At 44.0% G+C, this 27,333-nt stretch overlaps 1 protein-coding gene across 9 annotated transcripts; it reads left to right on the plus strand.

Moving 5' to 3' along the window:
* The first annotated feature begins 148 nt into the window (after positions 1 to 148).
* LOC139530614 (grainyhead-like protein 1 homolog) lies at positions 149 to 27,333 on the plus strand. Of its 9 annotated transcripts, none has more exons than XM_071327178.1 (15): positions 149 to 386; positions 3,853 to 4,039; positions 4,373 to 4,446; positions 4,676 to 5,045; positions 5,570 to 5,652; positions 6,016 to 6,172; positions 6,421 to 6,532; positions 8,512 to 8,606; positions 13,570 to 13,816; positions 15,518 to 15,645; positions 21,303 to 21,331; positions 21,519 to 21,610; positions 23,913 to 23,998; positions 25,313 to 25,377; positions 25,545 to 27,333. In XM_071327178.1, exons 1-15 carry the CDS (start codon positions 367 to 369, stop codon positions 25,657 to 25,659), a joined length of 1,860 nt encoding a protein of 619 aa, XP_071183279.1. In that variant the 5' UTR covers positions 149 to 366; the 3' UTR covers positions 25,660 to 27,333. The 9 variants fall into 9 exon arrangements, with proteins under 9 accessions (XP_071183279.1, XP_071183284.1, XP_071183282.1 ...); XM_071327183.1 differs by having other exon boundaries at positions 21,522 to 21,610; XM_071327181.1 differs by having other exon boundaries at positions 13,570 to 13,780.

Genomic DNA, 27,333 nt, shown 5'->3' on the forward strand with positions numbered 1-27,333 from the left:
CTACAATAAAAGCACTGTATTGTGGGTCACCTTTAATTCTGTCACTTTCTGTGTCGCTCTCCTCCTCATTGTCTTACTCTCTTAATTAACCAAGCCCACAGGTAGAGCAATACAAAGTACCAACACGTGTTATTGAGTATTGGGCTCCACCCCTTACCGCGTTGTAATCCAATCCGATTCCCTGTCACAGGTAAAAACCGGCCTCATATTCTCACACTATACCCCAAAAGCGAGAAAAGCCGACAAAACCCGTTCAGGACACTTTTACTGTGGCCCTCATCTCAAGTCGTAATTTAGTTTTTCTGGGGGAAAGAAGACGGATCGGATTTACAGTACTAACTAGAAAGTCCAGTTCCACCAACCGAGATGTCACAGGAGCATGACAAGTAAGTGTTTTCAATCACGACTGGAAGTCCAGCAGAACCAACGTGTTGAACTCATACAGCATTCTCTACTTTGGTGCAATAATGACCCGTCGATATTTGACTGTTTTTGACGGGTTTTACCTGGTGCAGGTCGATTCTAATAGAGTTCCCTGGACTGTGGGAAAGTTTACTTTTTGCCTGTCTGCCAAAACGAGTATGATTCAATATCTGTATTTATCGTGCTTGGGATCCGTGAGAGCGCCATTGAGAGCTTACAAGCAGTTTCACTTGTCGTGTTCCAGCCTGTACGGCACAGGTGTACTGTATCTCTCCACCTGTCGTGCTAGATCAGGCGCCTGATCCGAGCAACCTTCTGCCGTTCCGTGTGTGTTATTGATGTGCGGTTCACTATTTGATTATGTGGTTAGACTTTAATTTGAGGAAATTCGTCTTAATACCCCTGGAGGTGTTTGATTTGGCTTTACCTTAGCGAGGCATACGTTTTACCTATTGTTTTAGGCTAACGTTACTTTATTGAAGTTGAGGCATTATGCATATATTTTCCTATTTATTTTAGGTTTGAAATGCGTTGTGATTCCTAATCCATGCTTGTAATGGCATTTGTAATCAGAAATTACATTTTTAATCCAAAAAATATGAATAATTATTTGTATATTATTTAAAAAATATATCTTTGCTCAAATGTGGATGTATTTTGTCTGAGGGCAATGGCAATGAGACTGGTAATTCAAATAACCAAATTCAACCTAGCTAATTTCCGATATATTCGAAATTGTTTGACTACAGAGGTAGCAAAACTGTACTTCAAATCTATGATACTCCCCCACTTAACATACTGCTTGACTAGTTGGGCCCAAGCTTGCTGTACAACAGTAAGACCTATTCAGTCTGTCTACAAACAGGCTCTCAAAGTGCTTGATAGGAAGCCCAATAGCCATCATCACTGTCACATCCTCAGAAAGCATGAGCTCCTGAGTTGGGAAAATCTTGTGCAATACACTGATGCATGTCTTGTATTCAAGATCCTAAATGGCTTGGCTCCCCCTCCACTCAGTATTTTTGTTAAACAGAAAACCCAAACATATGGCAGCAGATCCACAAGGTCTGCCATGAGAGGTGACTGTGTAGTTCCCCTAAGGAAAAGCACCTTTAGTAAATCCGCTTTTTCTGTGAGAGCTTCCCATGTCTGGAATACACTGCCATCAGGCACACATAACTGCACCACATATCACACTTTCACAAAATGCTTGAAGACATGGCTTAAGGTCAATCAGATTTGTGAACATGGTCCCTAGCTGTGTGTTGCCGCTTTCCATGTCTGTTGTCTAACTTGTGAGGTGTGGAAACACTTTGTTGCTTTTATGAATTTTGTCTTGCTGCTTTTTGTTCTATGTTGCTCTGTCTGTATGCTACGTCTTGCTTGTCCTATGTTGCTATGTCTGTATGCTATGTCTTGTTCTATGTTGCTATTGTCCATGTTGTAATTGTTTTTAATAACCTGCCCAGGGACTGCGGTTGAAAATTAGCCGGCTGGCTAAAACCGGCACTTTTACTGAAACGTTGATTAATGTGCACTGTCCCTGTAAAAATAAAATAAACTCAAACTCAAACAAACAAACTGACTCCAGTGAAATCGTACACCTGTTAGGCGTTGGCCACTATAGTCAAAGGAACAATGTAAGCAAGCTTTCTCTCCGCTGTATTGCAGACAGACATAGTCACTGGACGAATCATTTCTTTTGACAGAATTATTTAGTTGATTGAGATGGTGAATGTATATTTAAAAAAATATATGGATTTTGATATTCACAAACAGGCCATTGTTGAAAAGGGGCCTATAAATATATTTTTAATGTAATTTCAAATGTGTAATTTAGGCCAGTTTATTTCCTGGGACATCCAAATACGGTGTGAGAGGCAATTGGGGTTCCTCTTCAACCTTTCTGGAAAAGCAATGTAGACTACGCTATTTATCCAGTGTCCATTTCAATTATTTTTTTCCAAGTATAAAATCGCTCATGCTCCTTTGTTTTAACAATGTAGCGTTATTGCGTATCCTATCAATTATATTGCCAGTTAATAGCGAATCTATCGGGTTGCAAATCACTAACGCCTCAATTTTACCCGGGAAACAGTTCGTGAATGAAACAATTAGACATTGGATTATTAATAATACCTTGACCAGCCAGAATAAAAGCATTTGCTGTAGCAACTATAGCTTGGAAACAAAATGAAATCAATCCGTAAATTCAATGTGTGCCACTCTGGAGAAGCGTTCATGTGAATTGAAGATAAGACACCTATATAGCTTTTCTATCTCACACTAGCCTCTATTTTCTAGGATCATAGGAGACATTTTGTTTGTAGATATTTTTTTTTTTCAATAAATATATGCCTAGTGTAGCCTTTAGGTCTGAGAAGTCGTCTTTGTTTGCACTTTCAATGTTGTTCCCACATCCCACTTGAAAGATCTAGGGTTCTGTTTGTGACTGTAAAAGAATGCAGCTAAAAATAAAACTACTGAATAATTGTGTGATCATGCCATATAACACATACTGCACTATTCCAAGTTTGGCCTAAACCCGCAATTGACAGAAAGACTGCATTGCTTCTGATAACACAATGGTGTAGTCCTAAAAGGTGCCTTATCAAGTCCTAGAATAATAAGATTTGTATTGATTTCTTATACTGTAGTGTTACCTACCAACATGTAAATTGGGCCTACATTGCCCCCCCCCCCCCATCCAACTAGCCCCTTCACTAAATGCCAGAAGAAGGTGTAGCCATGTCTTGTTCCTCTTAGACCCTGACTGTCTGATTTAAAGGATGCGTAACTTGCTTTCTATGGGAGAGTATTCAGTTAAGCTTGGCGTGATGATGATGACGACAGCGATAAATGTTCTCAAACAGGTTCTCTAAAAATTAAACAACAACCCAGTCTGGTAAAAACCCTGGAATGTTGCACTAGATCCTTCTGTGTAGATAACAGACAGGTAACCAATAGGAAACGCTTAACGGCAGACGGATAACTAATAGGAAACTGTTGCCCATCGTGAGCTGTCACACTGGAAGAGCCAGTAGAGAGTCTTTTCTCCGAGACGCCATAATCTCACAAGTTGCTGAGATTTGTTGCACAATCGTCTTGCTTGTAGAACAGGTCTGGAAGATAACGTGTGACGTTGTTTATCTCTCCAACCTGTTAGTCGGTTGTGAACAAGGCATTGATTGTTGCGCTGACTGTCTGTTGATTTACGTGCTGTCAGTCTGGCGTATGTCTGATTCTTAAAAGGACCAGGTAGAGTGTTTCTGTTAACTACATATTTATAACTCAGTCCATCTTTAATGTGTAGCTTTTTATTATGAGTATCATGCAGCTCCTGGTTTTGACATGTACAGTGTGTAGCACATGAGTGTCTCCCATTTACATTGTGACGGCACTCCTCCTAACCCCCCCCCCCCCCGCCAGTAAGAGGGCAGTCCTGGTGCTGCAGAATGAGCCCAGCTACGGCCAGCGGCGGCCATTCACCAACGAGGACGAGGCGTGGAAGTCGTTCCTGGAGAACCCCCTGACGGCCGCCACCAAAGCCATGATGAGCATCAACGGGGACGAAGACAGCGCCGCAGCCCTGGGCCTGCTCTACGACTACTACAAGGTAACATAGAAGTGACAGAACCAATGCTGGTTGTTACCAGTACATGTACTGTGTTCCCTCACAGGTGTCATGACACTCCTGTAGGGTTTATGGCTGCACTGTAATTGATTATTATCAATTGATTATTAAAAGCAGCACAGCCACAAGTAACCACCCTACTTGGCAAGCATCAAAATGACAATCACACATTTCGAACCAATGTGTTTATTAATGTTTTATAAAACCCATATCCACTAGTACGGTCTATAATGTCATTTAGTGTTCCATGTAGACAGAGATGGTGCTTTTGGATGTGGTCAGACTCACAGCGGCTGTGTTTACCTTCCCATGCAGGTTCCCCGGGATAAGAGAACAATATCTCAGACCAAGACAGACTCACTGGGCTCTGATGTAGATCCCAACAAAAGGTACATGTAGGTATAACATCCCTTTTACAAACCAGAATTTGCCATGGTGATGCATTGTTTTGATTCTGTGTGTGTGTGTGTGTGTGGGGGGGGGGGGTGTATTTGGATGGATGGAAGTGAGTGTGATACCTACACCCCACCTTGCCACCACACTGTTTATTTCATATTAAACCACTGACATTTTACCTGCCCTGTTTTTTAATTATTATTTTTAATTGTTCTTGCTCAGGCATTTGATGGCCCCCCTGCAAGAGGCTTCAATGGTGTCCGCGGAGAGCAGGATCCAGGTTTTGAAGGGCCCCTTTAACATTCTCCTGCCCAACCAGCTGCATGGTCAGGACAACAAGAGGGGAGTCCCTTTCCCCTCCCCGGACACCACTGTCACCGTCTCCATCGCCACCGTCCCCAACTACCCCAACATCAAGATGGAGGGCTCCTCCAATGTCTTCTCTGTCACAGTCCCCAACCACTGCTCTGAGTCCGACAGCCACACGGTGGAGTTCGCCCGGCAGCTCACCCACAGCCAGTTCAGCCCCAGCACCCAGACCCGCACCCCCGACTCCACCTTCCCAGAGAACTATAAGGACAGTTCCCAAGAGGTGTGTACACCTACACAACAACAAGAATCCAATAGCCTCTTCCCTAATCTAAAACCCCCCCACCCCTCCCCCACTTTCAGATATCTCTCTCCCTCGTCAGACAATAACCCTTTTACCTGAGCCTCTGGAGCCTACAACGGTGGGTCTCAGCCCTCCCTGTTTTATTTGAACATGCCAAAATAGCGGACCAGCGTGTTATTATGCCATTGTCTCGCCCACACAATAAAGTGCTGTACTATTTCCCCCCTACAATAGCCCAAGCCCTTTCTCTCTCCTCTCTTTCTCTATTTAACCTGGAGGGGGATTACCTTGGAAAGGGATAACCCAACACAACCCCCTTCACACAGGGGAGGGAGGGAGGGAGGGATTGGAAGGGAAGTGGTTTGTTTCCCCTTCACTAAAAAAAGAGGGCAAGCGAGAGAGAGAGCTCCCTAGACTCCCTTTAACCCCTGAAAGCACTAGCTACAGCCTCGTCATGGATGCTTGTCTAAATCCAGCCCCTCTCTCCTCTTTGTGTTCCGCAGGTGTTCTCCTTCCCAGGGGATCTCCAGTTACGCCTGGCCTCCATCGCGCCGGAGGAATACAGCGCTTTTGACACCGTGCCGGGGTAAGCCTGCTGGTCGCCCGCCGTCGCCATTTAGGCCCTGATAGAAGACTCTCGAGAATAGCCTCATTCACTACAGTTACCTGGGAGTCACCAGATTCCCTCAGTGTAAAAGGCACAGTGCCAAACCCAATGTTAACAAGGGCATCTGTGACACTATGAGGATTTGGTCAATGGGAAGGGCTTGATGACTGTGGCCTTAATGTGTAGGCCTACCCTTAACCTGAAATCCAGACCTGTTTTGTGCCAAGCATATGAGTACAAGTAGTGGAATGTCAGCACAACACAGGTCTGGATTTCAGGCTACTCTTTCCCTAAAGGAAAATACAAATGTACTATTGTAACCAATACTTATTTTTCTATTAGGAATAATTTTGAGTACACCGTGGAGGCTTCCAAGTCGCTGCGTCAGAAGACCGGTGACGGCACCATGACATACCTGAACAAGGGCCAGTTCTACCCGATCAGCCTCAAGGAGATGGACAACAGCAAGCTGCTCCACCACCCCATCAGCAAAGTCCGGGTAAGACCACACCACCAAGCTAGCTAGTCTAGCCTCATTGTTCAAGTACCAATACATGATATGAGTAGGTCTCATGTAGAAGATACCTCTGGTGAAAAGTTAGACAGAATAAACAGAGAAATATTAGGCTAGTTGGTAGCTATTATGCTAATAGTAGCTTTTAGCTGCTAACAGGTCTGATCTCGTTCAATTGAATGTGTCGGTTGAGCGAACGTGTGATGGCTCTGGGATTGTGTGCTCCATTTTAGAGTGTGGTGATGGTGGTGTTCGGGGAAGAGAAGTGCAGAGACGACCAGCTGAAGCACTGGAAATACTGGCACTCCAGACAGCACACAGCCAAGCAGAGGTGTCTTGATATTGGTAAGAGCCCATGCTACTGTAGTCTACGTCACACAAATCTCCACAAGAACTCTTAAAGGGAAGTTTAAAGGCCCAACGAATACATTAAAGGCCAGATTTACGGTGCAAAGCACAAGTTACTGCAAGTTTTCAAAGAAAAGCAAAAAACTGGCTAAAACATGAATTGCTTTACCCTTAAAGATTGTTCATGAACCTGTTTTTATTACCACTGGGAAATAACAGGAGCAAAATTCACATTACAAATACTTATTAAATCAGGCCGTAGTTTCTTATGTCACATAGTCTCCAGAAGTACTGCTTGAATGGTAATGAATGCATTTGATCATATCTACCTAACACTCTTACCATACCGTCCTGCACTGCCGCTGGTGTGATTCACTGTTGTTCCCTGACTTGTTGTGCAACCATCACCCTCCATTTCCTCCCTCCTGTCACATGTTGTCTCTGTCTCAGCTCAAGGAGAGGCAGCCAGCTAGCCAAGGAGCCAGACAGACAGATCCACCCAATGAGGATAAACTGGGCCTGTATTAAAAAAGTGTCTCAGAGTAGGGGTTCTGATCTAGGATCAGGTCCTCCCTAGTCCATATAATCTTCATCTTATTCATGAATAAGATTCTGAGACTCTTAATGAATACAGGCCATGTTCTCATTGGTTGAATCTTAACAAACCTCTTTAGAACAATACACCTGATTGGATGAGGGAGGGTGAGAGTGTGGGTGGAAATGGGACGAGGCCAGTTGCCCTGTTTGTTAATGATACCTGTGTAAACTGGGACCCATGGTGGCTCCCTGTCAGGACAATACAGCAACTTCATTCTCTGGAGGTAGACTGATCAATCCTACTCTGCACCCACACACTGTGAAAAGAAAGGTTTGTCCTGCTTGACAGAGGAAAGTGCATTGTCCCACATGCAGTCTGACTTTGATGGAAGGACTATGTGCGAAAGGTAACTGTTGATACTCTGCTTGCTTTGGATTAAAGTAGTCAGAAATGTAGAGGTGCCCTACTTAAATAGTGTGGCTTCTAGTATAGGGCTATAGGCCAAGTTGTGAAAGTGTATTGGTGATTCCTAGTAAGGAAGTTGGTTGGTATTGGTCAGAACGTAAAGTTGGAGAACCAAGCACCTAGATTTCCCGATGTTATTTTGAAAACATTTCTGAAAGACTTAGAAGTACGATAATGCTTCGAGCCCAGGCTCTGTCGCAGCCGGCCGCGACCGGGAGCTCCATGGGGCGACGCACAATTGGCCCAGCGTCGTCCGGGTTAGTGAGGCTTTGGCCGGTAGGGATATCCTTGTCTATTCGCGCACTAGCGACTCCTGTGGCGGGCTGGGCGCAGTGCACGCTGACCAGGTCGCTAGGCGTACGGTGTTTCCTCCGACACATTGGTGCGGCTGGCTTCCGGGTTGGATGCGCGCTGGGTTAAGAAGCAGTGCGGCTTGGTTGGGTTGGGTTTTGGAGGACGCATGGCTCTCGACCTTCGTCTCTCCCGAGCCCGTACGGGAGTTGTAGCGATGAGACAAGACAGTAACGACTAACAATTGGATACCACGAAAAATTGGGGAGAAAAAAGGGGATTAAAAAAAAGTACGATAATGCGAGACAAGAAGGCCAATACCACAGTTGGAACTTTTTTTATCCACACCTTTGAGGACAAAAAACTTGTTTGTTTATCAAACAGCTAAGTTGTGGGATGGGACTTCACCAGGGTGGGAGCACATTTTCAGCAGTTGTATCCAAAACAAGCTACTGACCTGCGCTTCATTCTTATGCAATTCTCCTAAGACAATGATACCAACCATATCCTTCAAATATTGACATCCTTCCTCCAATAAAATATCAGAAGTCTCCTTCCACCTCTCCATACATCAACTTAGCCAACTTAGTTTCATAACATAGCCACCACCACAGCCCTTTTTCATTAAAAGTCTAATGTCAATGCTGCCAGTACAGTCCATCATGTGTCCTGTGCTTCCCAGCTGACTACAAGGAGAGCTTCAACACCATCAGCAACATTGAGGAGATCTCCTACAACGCCATATCCTTCACCTGGGACATCAACGAGGAGGCTAAGGTGAGATACAGGAAATGCGAGGGAAAAGGTAAAGGGAGTTGGAGAGAAAGTTGTAGGTCAACCTGTTTTTCCTTAGATCACATCAAGTCAAATTAGTATTGGTTGCATACACATATTTAGCAGATGTTATTGCGGGTGTAGCGAAATGCTTATGTTCCTAGCTCCAACAGTGCAGTAATACCTAACAATACACACATCTAAAAGTAAAAGAATGGAATTGAGAAATATAGAAATATTAGGACGATCAATGTCGGAGTCCGGATTATAAATAAATATATATACACACACAACTGTATGTACAGTTGAAGTCGGAAGTTTACATACACCTTAGCCAAATACATTTAAACTCAGTTTTTCACAATTCCTACTTTTAATCCTAGTAAGAATTCCCTGTCTTAGGTCAGTTAGGATCACCACTTTATTCTAAGAATGTTTAAATGTCAGAATAATAGTAGAGAATTATTTATTTCAGCTTTTATTTCTTTCATCACATTCCCAGTGGGTCAGAAGTTTACATGCACTCAATTAGTATTTGGTAGCATTGCCTTTAAATTGTTTAACTTGGGTCAAACATTTTGGGTAGCCTTCCACAAGCTTCCCACAATAAGTTGGGTGAATTTTGACCCATTCCTCCTGACAGAGCTGGTGTAACTGAGTCAGGTTTGTAGGCCTCCTTGCTCGCACACACATTTTCTATGGGATTGTGGTCATGGCCACTCCAATACCTTGACTTTGTTGACCTTAAGCCATTTTGCCGCAACTTTGGAAGTATGCTTGGGGTCATTGTCCATTTGGAAGAACCATTTGCGACCAAGCTTGAACTTCCTGACTGATGTCTTGAGATGTTGCTTCAATATATCCACATAATTTCCCTGCTTCATGATGCCATCTATTTTGTGAAGTGCACCAGTCCCTCCTGCAGCAAAGCACCCCCACAATATGATGCTGCCACCCCTATGCTTCACGGTTGGGATGGTGTTCTTCAGCTTGCAAGCCTCCCTCTTTTTCCTCCAAACATAATGATGGTCATTATGGCCTAACAGTTCTATTTTTGTTTCTCCAAAAAGTACGATGTTTGTCCCCATGTGCAGTTGCAAACCGTAGTCTGGCTTTTTTATGGCGGTTTTGGAGCAGTGGCTTCTTCCTTGCTGAGCGGCCTTTCAGGTTATGTTGATATAGGACTCGTTTTACTCTGGATATAGATACTTATGACCTGTTTTCTCCAGCATCTTCACAAGGTCCTGTGCTGTTGTTCTGGGGTTCATTTGCACTTTTCGCAACAAAGTACGTTCATCTCTAGGAGACCGAACGCATCTCCTTCCTGAGCGGTATGACGGCTGCGTGGTCCCATGGTGTTTATACTTGCGTACTATTGCTTGTACAGATGAACGTGGTACCTTCAGGCGTTTGGAAATTGCTCCCAAGGATGAAACAGACTTGTGGAGGTCTACAATTTTTTTTCTGAGGTCTTGGTGGATTTCTTTTGATTTTCCTATGATGTCAAGCAAAGAGGCAGTGAGTTTGAAGGTAGGCCTTGAAATACATCCCCAGGTACACCTCCAATTGACTCAAATGATGTCAATTAGCCTATCAGAAGCTTCTAAAGACATGACGTAATTTTCAGCACTCCGGGATGCTGGCCTTCTAGGCAGAGTTGCAAAGAATAAGCCATATCTCAGACTGGCCAATAAAAAGAAAATATTAAGATGGGCAAAAGAACACAGACACTGGTCAGAGGAATATTGTAAAAAAGTGTTATGGACAGACAAATCTAAGTTTGAGGTGTTCGGATCACAAAATAGAACAGTCGTGAGACGCAGAAAAAATTAAAAGATGCTGGAGGATTGCTTGATGCCATCTGTCAAGCATGGTGGAGGCAATGTGATGGTCTGGGGGTGCTTTGGTGGCAGTAAAGTGGGAGATTTGTACAGTGTAAAAGGAATCTTGAAGAAGGAAGGCTATCACTCCATTTTGCAACACCATGCCATATCCTCCTTCAACAAGACAATGACCCAAATTTTTCAGCCTCCTGCGGTTGAAGAGGTGCTGTTGCGCCTTCACCACACTGTGTGGGTGGACCATTTCAGATTGTAAGTGATGTGTACGCTGAGGAACTTGAAGCGTTCCATCTTCTCCACGGCGGCCCCGTCAATGTGGATAGGGGCGTGCTCCCTTTGCGGTCTCCTGAAGTCTACGATCAGCTCCTTCATTTTGTTGACGTTGAGGGAGAGGTTATTTATCTGGCACCACTCCACCAGGGCCCTCTTCTCCCTGTAGGATATATTGTCGTTGTAGGTAATCAGGCATACCACTGTTGTGTAGTCTGCAAACTTGATGATCGAGTTGGAGGTGTGTCATGGGTGAACAGGGAGTACAGGAGGGAGCTGCGCACGCACCCTTGTGGGGCCCCTGTAGTGGAGGTGTTGTTGCCTACCTTCACCACCTGGGGGGGCGGCCCGTCAGGAAGTCCAGGACCCAGTTACACAGGGTGGGGTTCAAACCCAGGGCATTGAGTTTAATGATGAGCTTGGAGGGTACTATGGTGTTGAAGGCTGAGCTGTAGTCAATGAACAGCATTCTTACATAGGTATTCCTCTTGTCCATATGGGATAGGGCAGTGCGATGGAAATAGCATAATCTGTGGATCTATTGGGACATTATGACAAATTGCAGTGGGTCTAAGGTGTTGGGTAAGGTGGAGGTGATATGATCCTTAACTAGCCTCTCAAAGCACTTCACGATGACGAAAGTGAGTGCTACGGGGCGATAGTCATTTAGTTCAGTTACCTTCGCTTTCTTGGGTACAGGAACAATGGTGGACATCTTGAAGCAAGTAGGGAGAGCAGACTGGGATAGGGAGAGCTTGAATATGTCCGTAAACACTCCAGCCAGCTGTTCTGCGCATGCTCTGAGGACGCGGCTATGGATTATGGGGAATGTGAGGACAGATCTTTGTCCTAGACAATGATGAGAAGTGTTTTTGAAGGTATAGGTGTAAACCTGATCACTACTTCCTTAATAAACCGTAAACATTCTTTGTGACAGCGGCAGAAGACTCTAACAAAAATAGACTGCATTTCCTTGATCTGAAGGTAAGGATGTGTCTTGGCCATCAAAGGTGTCAGGTGATTCGGACCAATTTGTCAAAAAGATATCGTCACGTGCTTTGTCCTTTATTTTCTTCTAAATGCCCATTATGGAAGTGGTCTCTTGAGTTTTGATCGAAGAATAAATACGTTTATTGTTCCTAAGGGTTTTTTTCCTGAATGCTGGGTGCTTCGGTTGCATAGAAGACCGTAGACCCAGGTCGGAGGTAGTCTATAGATGCATAGGTAGGTGTTTGTCTGCCGTTGAGGCCACATTCTTGACTCGTTTTACCTGTCATCCCCATTGTTGAGCTGAAGTGATGCGCATAGAAGGGAGGCCTTAGGGGCTAAGCCGAGCCTAACAATGGGCGTTGGAATGAGGAAACACGGCAGGGGGGCAGAAAACTGTATTTGACAGCTAGCGATGGAATCCTGTCCGACCGGGTTCGAGGCAAGAGCCGTATTTCACTGTCCCTGACCAGTTTGTTTGGTTGTGAGGGATGGCGTCAACTGTCAACCTCCTGGAGGTTTTAGCTGGCACTTTGTCTTCGTGTAGTGCTATGACACTGCTACTGTTGATCGTTCGACTGTTCGACTGGGATGCTAACAGAATTAGGCTAGCAAATAGACGGGCAGACACGACAGTTCATCTATCCCTTCGATCCCCTGAGGGAAACACACAGACACACACGCATAACCAGGATGTGGGTCTTCTCGCCTCGTGACCCGAGGCCTGTGTCCATAGGATAGAGGATGTTCATCCTTGTGTGTGTGTGTGTGTACTGTGTTTAATCACCTGTTTGTACTGTGTACAATCACCTTTGTGTACGCACCACACTGCCTGTTTGTAAGAACCACACATGAGCCAGGTGTAAGGTTTTGCACTAAGGAGGATGTGTAAGACTGATAGGACACTTAGTCACTGCGTTTGTGTACGTGTGTGTGTGTGTGAGTGAAAGATGCTTCACCTTCTCTCGCTGTGCCCTCTGGTGATTTGAAACGTAGGCGCACACACAGTTTACTCTGAAGACGGAAGTGAAACAGAAGTAGGAGCAGCCTTTGCCAAATGTTCACACTTTTTGAGTTTCTTGATAGGACATACTCCTAGGATCATGAGAATAGCTCATTATAACGATGAGATCATCTTTACTGAAGATGAGTAATAGCGAAAACGTTGAAATGGAACATGTAGCTCATGAGACTGTGTTGCGACAGACATGACTTTACATGAAGTCAAATAGTGACTTACTACTTTGGTTAACCAGTCGGCTATTTGATAAAACCAAGCATCATATATAGAAAACAAGTCAAATTCGGCTTAAAATGAACTACAAAATGTAGTTAATATATAGTTACTATGTGATTTATAGAAATTAACAGTTGTAACTACACGATATCTGTGCAAACTTGAAGTTACAATGTCTCAGTATAGTGGTTAGAATATTAAGTTAGCATATTGAAACAGTACTTTCTGAAGAAGTATTGAAATCAGCAAACCTTGTTTTAGTGGTTGTCAGTAGAACTGAGTCAACATGTAATTACCATGGTCTGCCAAAAGAGGGAGACACACACTAGTTCAGTGAAGACAGCACGTACATAAACAAGTAACCAGACAAAGAGATCCTATGCTCCTTAGAATTCAATGAGAGTGGAACCAGTGGGAATGCTCTTGAATAAATATGACCTCATTTACTGTGCATGGAACATCAATCAGGTTTTATACAGAATGAACAGGGTCTAAAAGTGTAAGATACTGTACCATGCATTGTGCATAATCACTATGGTGTTTAACATAGTGAGGCAATGGTACACCCCCCCGAATTACCCAACAACTAAAATGACCACTTAAAAACAACATCCTAAATCTTCTTCCTCAGATCTTCATCTCGGTCAACTGCCTCAGCACAGACTTCTCCTCCCAAAAGGGGGTGAAGGGCCTTCCCCTGAACCTGCAGATAGACACCTACAGCTACAACAACCGCAGTAACAAGCCAATCCACCGAGCCTTCTGCCAGATAAAGGTGTTCTGTGACAAGGGAGCTGAGAGGAAGATCAGAGACGAGGAGAGGAAGCAGTCTCGTAGGAAGGGCAAGTGCACTGACCGCAGCGCCAGTATGGGAGCATGTGAGTGCCCACTGAGCATAGACTCACGTAGGCACACACACACACACACACACACACACACACACACACGCATCAGCTTTTTGTGCATATGGAACATTTGACATGGGACCAACAGTTTACATGTTACGTTTATTTTTGTTCAGTGTTATAAACTCAGCAAAAAAAGAAATGTCCCTATTTCAGAACTCTGTCTTTCAAAGATAATTTGAAAAAATCCAAATAACTTCACAGATCTTCATTGTAATGGGTTTAAACACTGTTTCCCATGCTTGTTCAATGAACCATAAACAATTAATGAAAATGCACCTGTGGAACGGTCGTTAAGACACTAACAGCTTACAGACGGTAGGCAATTAAGGTCACAGTTATGAAAACTTAGGACACTACAGAGGCCTTTCTACTGACTCTGGGAAAAACACCAAAAGAAAGATGCCCAGGATCCCTGCTCATCTGCATGAACGTGCCTTAGGCATGTTGCAAGGAGGCATGAGGACTGCAGATGTGGCCAGGGCAATAAATTGCAATGTCTGTACTGTGAGACGCCTAAGACAGAGCTACAGGGAGACAGGACGGACAGCTGATCGTCCTCAGTGGCAGTAGACGTGTAACAACACCTGCACAGGATCGGTACATCCGAACATCACACCTGCGGGACAGGTACAGGATGGCAACAACAACTGCCGAGTTACACCAGGCACGCACAATCCCTCCATCAGTGCTCAGACTGTCCGCAATCGGCTGAGAGAGGCTGGACTGGGGGCTTGTAGGCCTGTTGTAAGGCAGGTCCTCACCAGACATCACCGGCAACAACGTCGCTATGGGCACAAGCCCACCGTCGCTGGACCAGACAGGACTGGCAAAAAGTGCCCTTCACTGACGAGTCGCGGTCTTGTCTCACCAGGGGTGATGGTCGGATTCGCGTTTATCGTCAAAGGAATGAGCGTTACACCAAGGCCTGTACTCTAAAGCAGGATCGATTTGGAGGTGGAGAGTCCGTCATGGTCTGGGGCGGTGTGTCACAGCATCAACGGACTGAACTTGTTGTCATTGCAGGCAATCTCAATGCTGTGCGTTACAGGGAAGACATCCTCCTCCCTCATGTGGTACCCTTCCTGCAGGCTCCTCCTGACATGACCCTCCAGCATGACAATGCCACCAGCCATACTGCTTGTTCTGTGCCTGATTTCCTGCAAGACAGGAATGTCAGTGGTCTCCCATGGCCAGCGAAGAGCCCGGATCTCAATCCTATTGAGCACGTACGTCTGGGACCTGTTTGATCGGAGGGTGAGGGCTAGGGCCATTCCCCCCCAGAAATGTCCGTGAACTTGCAGGTGCCTTGGTGGAAGAGTGGGGTAACATCTCACAGCAAGAACTGGAAAATCTGGTGCAGTCCATGAGGAGGAGATGCACTGCAGTATTTAATGCAGCTGGTGGCCACACCAGATACTGACTGTTACTTTTGATTTTGACCCCCCCCCCTTTGTTCAGGGACACATTATTCAATTTCTGTTAGTCACATGTCTGCGGAACTTGTTCAGATATTGTCTCAGTTGTTGAATCTTGTGTTCATACAAATATTTACACATGTTAAGTTTTCTGAAAATAAACGCAGTTGACAGTGAGAGGGCGTTTCTGTTTTTGCTGAGTTTATGATCTATTCTTGCAACAAGTCTCATTTGTCATTTTCGATCCCCCCCACAGATGGTGACGTCAAAGTCCCTATCCTTCAGAAGCGTAATGATGTCACATCCTTCAAGATGATGACTGACTTTGAGACTCAGCCGGTTCTCTTCATCCCTGATGTCCACTTCTCCAATGTCCAGCGCCATGTGAGTAGCCCTATACACTGTTCTATGGTCCGTCTTGCATTTGACCTTCTGTTGGATTTGGGCAGGGCAATTAAAATACATCGTAGTTATCCAGTTGAAGTCGGAAGTTTACATACACTTAGGTTGGAGTCATTAAAACTTGTTTTTCAACCACTCCACAAATTTCTTGTTAACAAACTATAGTTTTGACAAGTCGGTTAGGACATCTACTTTGTGCATGACACAAGTCATTTTTCCAACAATTGTTTACAGACAGATTATTTCACTTATAATTCACTGTATCACAATTCCAGTGGGTCAGAAGTTTACATACACTAAGTTGACTGTGCCTTTAAACAGCTTGGAAAATTCCAGAAAATTATGTCATGGCTTTAGAAGCTTCTGATAGGCTAATTGACATAATTTGAGTCAGTTGGAGGTGTACCTGTGGATGTATTTCAATGCCTACCTTCAAACTCAGTGCCTCTTTGCTTGACATCATGGGAAAATCAAAAGAAATCAGCCAAGACCTCAGAAAAAAAATTGTAGACCTTCACAAGTCTGGTTCATCCTTGGGAGCAATTTCCAAATGCCTGAAGGTACCACGTGTACTATTGATTGTACAGATGAACAAGTATGAACACCATGGGACCACGCAGCCGTCATACCGCTCAGGAAGGAGACGCGTTCTGTCTCCTAGAGATGAACGTACTTTGGTGGGAAAAGAGCAAATCAATCCCAGAACAACAGCAAAGGACCTTGTGAAGATGCTGGAGGAAACAGGTACAAACGTATCTATATCCACAGTAAAACAAGTCCTATATCAACATAACCTGAAAGGCCGCTCAGCAAGGAAGAAGCCACTGCTCCAAAACCACCATACAAAAGCCAGACTAAGGTTTGCAACTGCACATGGGGACAAAGATTGTACTTTTTGGAGAAATGTCCTCTGGTCTGATGAAACAAAAATAGAACTGTTTGGCCATAATGACCATCGTTATGCTTGGAGGAAAAAGGGGGAGGCTTGCAAGCCGAAGAACACCATCCCAACCGTGAAGCACGGGGGTGGCAGCATCATGTTGTGGGGGTGCTTTGCTGCAGGAGGGACTGGTGCACTTCACAAAATAGATGGCATCATGAGGGAGGAAAATTATGTAAATATATTGCAGCAGCATCTCAAGACATCAGTCAGGAAGTTCAAGCTTGGTTGCAAATGGGTCTTCCAAATGGACAATGACCCCAAGCATACTTCCAATGTTGTGGCAAAATGGCATAAGGACAACAAAGTCAAGGTATTGGAGTGGACATCGCAAAGCCCTGACCTCAATCCTATAGAACATTTGTGGGCAGAACTGAAAAAGTGTGTGGGAGCAAGGAGGCCTACAAACCTGACTTAGTTACACCAGCTCTGTCAGGAGGAATGTGGCAAAATTCACCCAACTTATTGTGGGAAGCTTGTGGAAGGCTACCCAAAACATTTGACCAAGTTAAACAATTTAAAGGCAATGCTACCAAATACTAATTAAGTGTATGTAAACTTCTGACCCACTGGGAATGTGATGAAAGAAATTAAGATGAAATAAATAATTCTCTCTATTCTGACTTTTCACATTCTTAAAATAAAGTGGTGATCCTAACTGACCTAAGACGGGGAATTTTTACTCTGATTAAATGTATTTGGCTAATGTGTATGTAAACTTCCGACTTAAACTGTACCTATTTAATTGCCGCGCAAGGTAGAATTTACTATAGAGTACCGGTAAAATGGGGGCTCCTGAGTGGTGCAGCTGTCTAAGGCACTGCATCTCAGTGCTAGAGGTGTCACTACAGACTCCCAGGTTCGAATCCAGGCTGTATCACAAACGGCCGTGATTGGGAGTCCCATAGGGCGGCGCACAATTGGCCCAGCGTCATCCGGGTATGGCTGGTGTAGGCCATCATTGTAAATAAGAATTTGTTCTTAACCAACTTGTCTAGTTAATTTAAGGTCAAATAAATTATGCAAATGCTATGTTTTGTGATAAGATTAGAGCACATACTGTAATTGGTGCAGATTCAATGATACTAAAATTTTTATCAAATGGCATTTAAATGCTTCTCCCACCAGCCCCTGACTACCAAAGAGTCCAAACCACCTCCTCAATGTTTCCTTCAGACTTCTAAGAGCCCCTCATTCTGACATTCCTTCACTAACTACCAGGTGTTCTTTATTGGCTGGATATCCCCCTAAGGCTATCTTACTTTAATGTGTAGAGGTTCTGCCTATTCATTGTTAAAAGTCCAAGCCCTGAATACCATTGATGTCCCAGGGATCTGCTGTGCATTATGGGGGATCAGGGTTGCATTATTCCAGAAACGTTCACAAAATTCCCAGGTGTTCCAGAAATACTGGTTGAAATTCCAGACGACTTGAACATTTTGTAAAAGTTTATGGACTTTTGTAACCCTGTAGGGGAATGTGTTATGTCTGTACTGTTTTGTGACCCTGCATACCCAGCGCTCCTCCTATCGGTCACTCCTCCCCAGCTGATTGGGTCAGGGTGGCAGTCAGAAGACATATTCCAGACACCACACTGGATCGTTGCACTAGAGCTCGCCGCTCAGAGAGTGGTACTTAGCAGGGTTTAAAACCAATTTTTTTCCCCCCCCAATCGTTTCGTCTGAACAGAACCATTCTTTTTTTGGTTACGTTCGACTGTTCCGACCAGCAAAATAACGTTCTGAACCGGTTCATAAACCCAAAAATAGTAGCAGTTTGTTGTTTCTTTCTGTTCCTTTTTAAACCCCTGAAATCAAATAATTTTTACATTTAGCTCGACAATAAATGACTTCACCAATCAGTGTGGATAGAGCAGCTTGCTCTGGAGTGGGTAAGCTATTTACATGCATTGGACAGACGAGTGTAGATCGCAAGATGCAACTGAAATTTTGCAGGTGGTGAGAGAGGATAGAGGAGGAGGCTTGGCTTGACGCGCTGGGCATCTTGTTGTTATGACATGCATTATCTGAATTGGGACCAAATATTTATACCTACTGGGGAACCGCTAATATGAAGGAACTTTGAATGTTTTTGAACTTCAGAGAGTTGACTTAACATTGGACCAGCTAGCTAGTTAACAAGCTTGTGTGTGCAGAGAGGCACTAGAATTCAAATAAAAACATGTCTTACGTTTTTGTAGTTAATAAATCCAATGTGGAACTTTAACTATAGTATCCTTAGTTAGAGAAAAATGGATTAACCTTTTCAATACTAACTAAAAAATCTCTCCCTAATTTCTGAATTATGCTTGTGAAGTCAGTAGGCTACTAGACACACACACACACACACACAGGCAAAGATTTTCAGCTGGCAGGCAGGCAGACACTGGAATACATTTCTGAGTGACAGAGTGAGGGCTTTGCATAGGCGATTTTTGTTGCGTTTTTTGTGGGACTGGAAAAAAATTCACAGAACCTAAAATAATGTTATTAACCGGTTCCCATGCTTTTAAAATAACGGTTCTGTTCCGGCACAGCATAGATCATTTTCATTTGCGGTTCTGATTCTGTTCCTCAAATGTTTGTTATTTTCCTGTTTTTGTTTCTGTTCCCTGAACCAGTTCCAACCCCTGGTGGTTAGTGAGACTTGTTTCTCTCTCGGGGCTGTAGATGAGATCACCATGAACAAGTAGCTGTTCCTGCTTAAGAGCCTATTAGAGAGAAGAGAGTATTTGAATCTGGTGCCTGGCCAATGTCATTGTCACTTTGCCAGGCCACTCCTGCCATGTTAACACAGTATGAGATCCCTATTCCCTATGAGGTGCACTACTTTTGACCAGAGCCCTATGGGCCTTAGTAGAAAGAAGTGCATCTATTCCCTATATAGTACATTTGGTCAAAAGAAGTGCACTATATAGGCTATAGGGTGCTGTTTCAGATGCTGCCATAGTTTGTTTTGGTTGATTTTAAGGTAAGATGTGGGTCACATCACGTAGTTCCTGGTGGGTAAACAGTTTCACAACTCCAACTCAGGACAAGGTGACCTCAAGGCAACCAAAACTCACAGGATAGCCTTGCCAATTGGCCAGGACTTTGTAATCCTGTAATATAATGGGATCAGGGGTTATACAGACTGGGACTTTCCAGTGTGTTCTGATAGGGGTGAGTTAGCCTTGGGATTGGCTGATGTGTGTGTTTATGTGCTAAAGATCATACATGGTGCTTCCACGAATCACATTTAAAAAAATATACTTTCAACATAATTGAGCCCGGTGCTCTTTGAATAAATAATGCACCCCTTATCCCCCATGATGCACAGCAGATCCCCGGGACATCAATGGTATTTCTATGTCTACAGTAGACTGCACCTGTGACTTGGTTTGACGCCAAGGTGAGAGGAGACAGAGGGTAGCGTAGCTCTGTCTGTATGCGTGTGGTATGTCAGGTCTCTCATCATTACCCAATAGCACACCTCTAGCGGTGCGCCCTGCAGCGTGACATCACACGGCCCTCAGGTTGGATGCAGGAAGCCTAGAGTGAAGCATATCGCCTCTATTTTTAGAGAAATTAAGTCCATCTAACATATTTTTAGGTGTGTTGAGACAAAACGTTCCAGGCCCCTGTTTGAACACAATCAATGGATTCTTCCTTCCTGCTGTGAGGTCATCAGAAATCAGACCAAATTGGTGATAGCCACATTTTGCTTTCACTTATTCAACCTCAATAGATCACTGATATCTCAAGGAAATTGGTAAGGTAGGATGCTTTAGTATATAACAGGGACCAAGTCATTGCAGAGCTCTGAGAATGTTGTCTGTAAAGTGGGTCTGGTGCCAACATTGAGGATCAGGATAGATGGTTGTTTTGCTGACCCTGTATGGCTCTGTGGAATGTTAACTTTGACTGCCCCCTGTTGGCTACAGTGGCATCATGGTCTTGTTCGTTAGGTTTAAATGTTTGAAAACATTATTGCAACAGAAAACTAAATCTGTTTTTCATTGGTAGTGTTCCTCCCTGTTTCAGTCCGTTTGTTGCCTAATGAACATGACCCAGCTCAATGAGTTCGCTGGTTTCTGGGCCACATGGCGCTGCAGAGTGGACTGAGCTGAAAATAAACCTTTCCTGTTTACTTTTCTGATCCAGCCTGGAGGGAAAACATTTATTTTGGTGCACAATTGGCAGTTGGATCCAAATTAGCAACCCAGTAAACCTCCAGCACTTTTAGCTGTTACTGATTAGCAGGGTGACTGGGTTTTCTGAGAATTCCCTACCTTGATTTAGCTCTGGTCCAAGTCGTTAGTGCGCGCTGCTCCACACCATAGTAGAGTGCACAATAACAACCTGGACCAGAGCTAATATTGATTATAGCACAAGTTGCCGGGTTTATGTCGGGTTCAGAGAGATCACTCCTCTTGTGCTGCAATATTGGCCTTTGTCAAAATATTGGCCTGTGACTCAAAATACTCTAAGTATAGTATATCCAAAACAGTCATTCAATTTGATTGAAGAGTTCCAAGGATTATTTTCACTGCCCACAAAATCCAATCAACCTATAGTCTTGCACTTATTTCCTAATGCGGTCCATATCAGATAAAATCCCCTCTTTTGATATGTAGGAATGTGTGTTTTCACCCTTGACCCATATCACTCACTTCTCTTTCTTACTCTCTTCTCTCCCTCTTCTCTTTCTCTCCATGCAGCCCTTCTCACAAGAAGATGGAGAGGAAAGGTGAGTTCCTGGAAACACTCATTTGACACTCGTTTGTCTGTAATTTGATTTAAGGAAAACGTCTGGAGAAAATAAAGACAGTATGGCTTAGGACCTTCCTGCTACTTCTCTGGGAGAGGGCCTCACAGGCTTAACAGGGGTGTGTGTGTGAACGCTCTAAGCTAACTTGTCGTGTGTGTGTCCGTAGCAGCTCGGGCATGAAGAAATTACCCTACGCCAACGAGGATGAGTTTGGTTCCCCTCCCAATAAGCTGGCCAGAATAGACGAGCCCAAGAAAGGTATGATGATGTCTGTATGTGGGGTGTTTGTCTTCTATTTGAGTTGTGTTGTGTGTGTGTGTGTGTGTCCACCAGTACACTGTGTATGCACTACTGATAAGGTGTTTCACACTCACTTACCATCCTCCCTGGTATGAGAGAGGGGGAGGAATGCTGAGGGAGGATTGTGTTATTGTGTGTGTGTGTTGTGAATGTTATGGCTTGCTCCCTGAAGGCCACCTAACGTCCCTAAAAATCACTTCCCATAGACAGAGGCACATGACTCATTAAGGCATCCGCATGCTTCCCAGCCAAAACAGTTCGGTTTTGTGACATTTTTGTTAGTTTTGGACTTTTTTTCGGCTGTTCGGAGCCGAAGTCTACGCCTCTTTGTTGGTGATTGGTCAACAGTAGAGATTCTTCAATAAAGTCTTTGTTGTCATTCAACGAGACACGACTTGTTTTCATGCACATTTTTTCATTGGGAAATACTGCACCAAACATCTTAGTTAGATGTAAAATTGCGTGACCAAGATCTCCTCTGTAAAAATGCATGACAGATTTCTTGAGTTCTCTTTGATTCATTCAGACTATTTTGAGGAAGTGTTTACTGACTATGGCATCTCAAAGTGGACAAACGGTACTATTGACGCTTTTTTTCTCATTTTTCAAGCGAAGGTCTTTCTAAGCGAGTACAGGAGCACACTCGTTCGGTTCGGCTAGCCGAGTTTGGCTAGGCGCCAGCCGAACTGAAGCGTGCTGACGCCTTTTCACCCAGTCCCTGAAACACACACATGCCGTATTCCCCCCCCTCCCCTGACGACACAACCCAATATCACTGTTCATTCTCACCTCTCACTCACAATTCACACACAAGGACACACACTCTTCAACCTTTATCAGCATATGGACACGCATGCACGCACACACCTCTTTGCACACTGTTTGCATTGAGAAGCTTTTATCGAAAGTATTTTTTTGTGTAGTAGGGGAAGCTTACTATAGCGACATGATGTCATAGTCACCATTGCAGAAACTTGGAGTCAGAACACACACGGGCCAGGTCACCCGTGATACAAGTTAGTATTTGACGTCTATCCATGTCTGAGGACGTCGGGAGATGACGTGGAAACCGGCAATTAGGGGCAACACTAAGCGTTGTTACCTTGAAGTAGGTTTCGGTTTTGCTAGGGTGTTGTGGACGGGGATGGTGGATGGGTGTAAGCATCTGCCTCTGATTCCAAAAGTAGTTTTTGAGATTTTTGTTTTAAGCTTATCCTAAACCTTAACCATTCAGAGCTAATGCCTAACCTTAAGAAGTTGCTGTTAATGCCTAAACTTAACCTTAAACACTTTGAAATTTGACGTTTGGAACAACTTTGAAATTTGACGTTAGAATAACATGGATGAACTTCTAATTCTGACTGGTAGACGCACACACACCCTTGGTCAAAATCCCCTTTATAGTCACTTGTACTAGGGCTGCCAAATTCCATTTGATATCATATTTAGTGTCAGAAAACCAATAGATCTATTTAGGGCACATCTATTCTGAGTATCATGTTGGAGTGAATGTGGGTGGACAGTGGGCAGCATGATGAGTGCCCGAGTGTCCTCCACATGTGGGAAGTTACACTCCAGCCCTCCCTGAGCAGTGTGCTGCCTGGCTCAGGATAACAGGACAGACTGGAGCTGAGTTTGACTAGGCATCCTGCCAGTGCTAACCCAGAGGTCTGGGAAGAGGCTGGGCAGACGACAAAATATCTGGTCTAGAGAATGACTTAGTCTTCCCGGTACCAGCGTAACAGAGGGACCAGAGCCTTGAGTTTGGCCACTTCCCAGACTGGAATGGCTTGGGCGACAGGGGCAGGTGGTTGTTAGTTAGTCATTGTGGTTTGTGGGTCAGACTGCTGTGTGTGTAACAGGAGGAAGCGGTACTCGCTAGGAAATAGCGTGACGTCCGTTGCACGTATGTGTGTGTTCATGTACGTGTGTGTGTGTGTGTGTGTGTGTGTGTGTGTGTGTGTGTGTGTGTGTGTGTGTGTGTGTACCAGATCTGATAGAACACTGTGTGAGGTATGAGTCACTTGAGACAGGGACATAGTGAGAATCTCAGTCCAAACTCACATAAAGGGCCTCACCACCAGTCAAGCCGCTTAGCTTCACCAAAACAGATATCTGACTCTGCCAACAAGTTCATGTGATTTGGGGATGTGTCCTGCTATGACTTTGGTTTCGTGATACCTATCCCCATTTGAGTGTGTCTATGTGTGTGTGTGTATGACCATTATGTCTCACTGTACCCCTCCTCTCGCCTATGTAGTTCTGCTGTACGTGCGTAAGGATACCGATGAGGTGTTTGACGCTGTCATGCTGAAGAACCCCACACTGAAAGGCCTGGTGGAAGCTGTAAGTTTCTACGCAATACAACTAGAGCAGTCATAAGTGCCTTACAGTTAATCGTCATTGTATGTGGCCCATGCAGGAATCAAACCCGCAACCCTGTTTGAAGCAAAAACATGCTTCAAACAACTGCGGGTTCAGAACCAGACTAAATTTTATGAAACCGATCACTTTTACTCAAACATCACACCCACAGAACCACCATGATAGTGGCTTAGATACAGGGTTAGTCTGTCCCTAGTGGGGTTTCATAGGGACAGTCAGGGAGGGACACACAGGGAGACAGCCAGCCGTATGGTGTCCGTTATGGGAGGCTGGTCACATCGCATCACTCCAGTGACACTAGTGTGGGTGGCTCTGTTTGTGTCACAGCTCATTCTGCCACACAAACTCCTCTCCCGTTTACGCTGCAATTACCCATGGTCACTATTTCTCTCAGCGTGATGATCCTAACTCAACCCAGCATCTCAGAGAGAGCGAGAGAGGAGACAACTCAACCTAGATGAAATGGAGGGTCGGCTGGAGAAAGAGAAAGGGTGCTCAAGGAGGACAGAGGCATTGCCACGTGTAGGGTCTCTGTCTGTATAATCATTAAGCCTTCCCTTCAGGTGGGGGGCTGTGGTGGCTATGGTTCTGATTAGGGGGTCTGTCTGGTATAGTGCACTAAGACAAAGGGTATAGGGGACATCCCTCAGCAGGGGCCACCGGGCTGTGGGGAACTCAACATGGGTCCACAACAGGCCAAATGAGTTATGACAGGGCCTGGGCTGGGGGGCGAAGAGAGGCAAAGACACCATACATATGTCTCTTCCCATGTCTCTTCTTTTTCCTGGTTGCATTTTGCTTCTGTTTAAGTGTTTCTGTCATTCAACCTGATTCATTTGTTTAAATAGTATATTTTCATAGAAGATGGAAAACAAAACATTATGGCATTGTAAAATGCCCCCACCCCCCCCAAGTCAATGAGTTGCCTTATAAAGGAGTCAATGAGTTGCCTTATAAAGGAGTCAATGAGTTGCCTTATAAAGGAGTCAATGAGTTGCCTTATAAAGGAGTCAATGAGTTGCCTTATAAAGGAGTCAATGAGTTGCCTTATAAAGGAGTCAATGAGTTGCCTTATAAAGGAGTCAATGAGTTGCCTTATAAATAATAAAAATAAAGAAACAAGTCTGCAACATTGCTACTTCAATACAACGCAAGCACCAGACCTAGGTCCAAATACTATTTCAAACATCTCAACCACCCTCACATACTGTACATTCTCTTCTTTCAAACAAGAGACTACTGGATAACAAGTCTTTGTCGCTCCGCTTCTTCTAGATATCAGAAAAATACAACGTGCCGCTCCAGAAAGTGGGGAAAGTCTACAAGAAATGCAAGAAAGGGTAAGTGGTCAAGTCTATTTACCATGATTTTAAGATCCTTCTACAACAAGTCAAGGTAATATTTGTGGAGAATCAGGCTTTTTATGTATTCCATAATAACCTTAGAAATAAACTGACTAGACTCTCTCTTTCTGTGATACTCACATCCCTATCTGTCCCTCTGTTAGGATTCTAGTCAACATGGATGACAACATTATCAAGCACTACTCCAACGAAGACACCTTCCAGATCACCGTGGAGGAGCTAGGGGGTGTGTACAAACTCACCCTGACTGAAATCTGATTGGCCCAAAGGGAGGGGTGGGGAGTGATTGACACTGTCACCGCCCAGTCCACAAAGAGTGTGGACATAGGGCAGCTTGTAAAGTTGTTGTAAATGTAAAGACTTGTGGTTTACACATGGCCTTAGCCCAGTCACCGAACGGGAGCAGGATGTCTCTGACACTATTAGCAATATCTTAAGTCCACTAGCATAGTCCCAGATCTGTTGTTATCAGTCATGCCAATGATCATTGCAGTTGTCGAGACAGCAGAAACCGATCTGGGACAAGGTTTAACTGTCCACCTGTCTGAGAGACGGTGTTCTTTTGTTATCTGTAATGTTACAAAGCCACTGCTCTTATCTGATGACATTGTCTCGATGGCTTGATATAGACTTTTGCTACATTTTTTGTTGTACCTTTTTGTATATAAGAATCGAGTTTAACAAGAAGCCCTCTTTGTTTTGTAATATATATATATATATGTATGTAAAGGCCATTTGAGAATCTTTGTTTGGCTGTAATACCTCACGCTATGCCGACAACGTTCTCTCGGTATCTTTGTGTTGTACATGGAATACGTAAGAGAAACAGGCTAATAATGTGCTGCTTTTTGCATTAGCATTAGCGTAGAGTGGTTGGAGATGCACGCTATCCTTTAGGCTGGTCCCAGATCTGTTTGGGCTGTCTTGCCAATTCCTATGGTGATTGTCTTGCCAAACCATAGCAAGACAGTACAAACACAACTGGGACCAGTCTAGCTATCCTTATGCCTCAGACTGCATTGTCTCTGCCCCCTTGGAACTCCATATAGCACTGAAGATGGCTCTTAATCGATTTAAAGAGGATATTTAGCACACAAAGTACGGATTGCAAACACTAATTGTATTGTAAATAGAGGGGATGGTTGGCTCGCTGTATTGATACTAAACATCCTGGCAGTATTTAGTATGTATGTACGTACACTCAGTCTGGCAGTTAATATGATATGATCAGTGTTTGTTGCAGTAATATGGACATAGCGAGGAAGAGCATGTACTGCATGTGGTTTTCACGTGGATTTCTGAATAGAATCGAGAGCAGACATTTTCCCTTATACCGCTTTAGCATATGGCCTCTTCATAAGTATTACATGTTTTTCTATTAAGTAGATGAAAAGGTAGCAACCATTCACTCACTCAGCTATGGCCTGAATAGGTTGCAGACTCACAACAACATAGATTTGAGAATGTCTATTACTGCATAGAAAGTCCAATAAGTCAGATAGTTAAGGTCAAACGCATTCAGATTGACAGATTCTCCCTGTGTCTTTGTATCCACACATCAGATACAGTAATAATACGAGAACATTACATTTGAAACTGTTTGAAAAAATGTGTCCTTGTGTACTGTAGAAGCTCCTTTTTGTACCAGAGTACTTAATGTGTATATATTTATTAAGAGAATGGGAAATGGGTTCTTTTTTTACCGTACATATCAAACAGAATGTTACTATTATTCCTAATATAATGTTTTAGGTTTGTTTTTTGTATGAAATTATTCTAACATAGTATTTACAGTACATGTCAAGGGTAGGTTGAAATATTTGTATGTCTTTGTTTTTGAAATAACATGTCTTTTCTCAGATGTTGGGAATATTCTCTGGTGTATATTATATAGTGTCCAACTGTCCAATAAAACCAGCTCCAGTAGCTGTA

The sequence above is a fragment of the Salvelinus alpinus genome, chromosome 9, assembly GCF_045679555.1.
Source record: "Salvelinus alpinus chromosome 9, SLU_Salpinus.1, whole genome shotgun sequence".
Taxonomy (NCBI): Eukaryota; Metazoa; Chordata; class Actinopteri; order Salmoniformes; family Salmonidae; genus Salvelinus; species Salvelinus alpinus.

Coding starts and splice junctions, on each gene's coding strand:
- LOC139530614 (XM_071327176.1), top strand. CDS start 367: ATGTCACAGGAGCATGACAA. Junction 5,653..6,015: donor GCTTTTGACACCGTGCCGGG/GTAAGCCTGCTG, acceptor TTTTTCTATTAG/GAATAATTTTGAGTACACCG. Junction 15,646..21,302: donor TCTCCAATGTCCAGCGCCAT/GTGAGTAGCCCT, acceptor CTCTCCATGCAG/CCCTTCTCACAAGAAGATGG.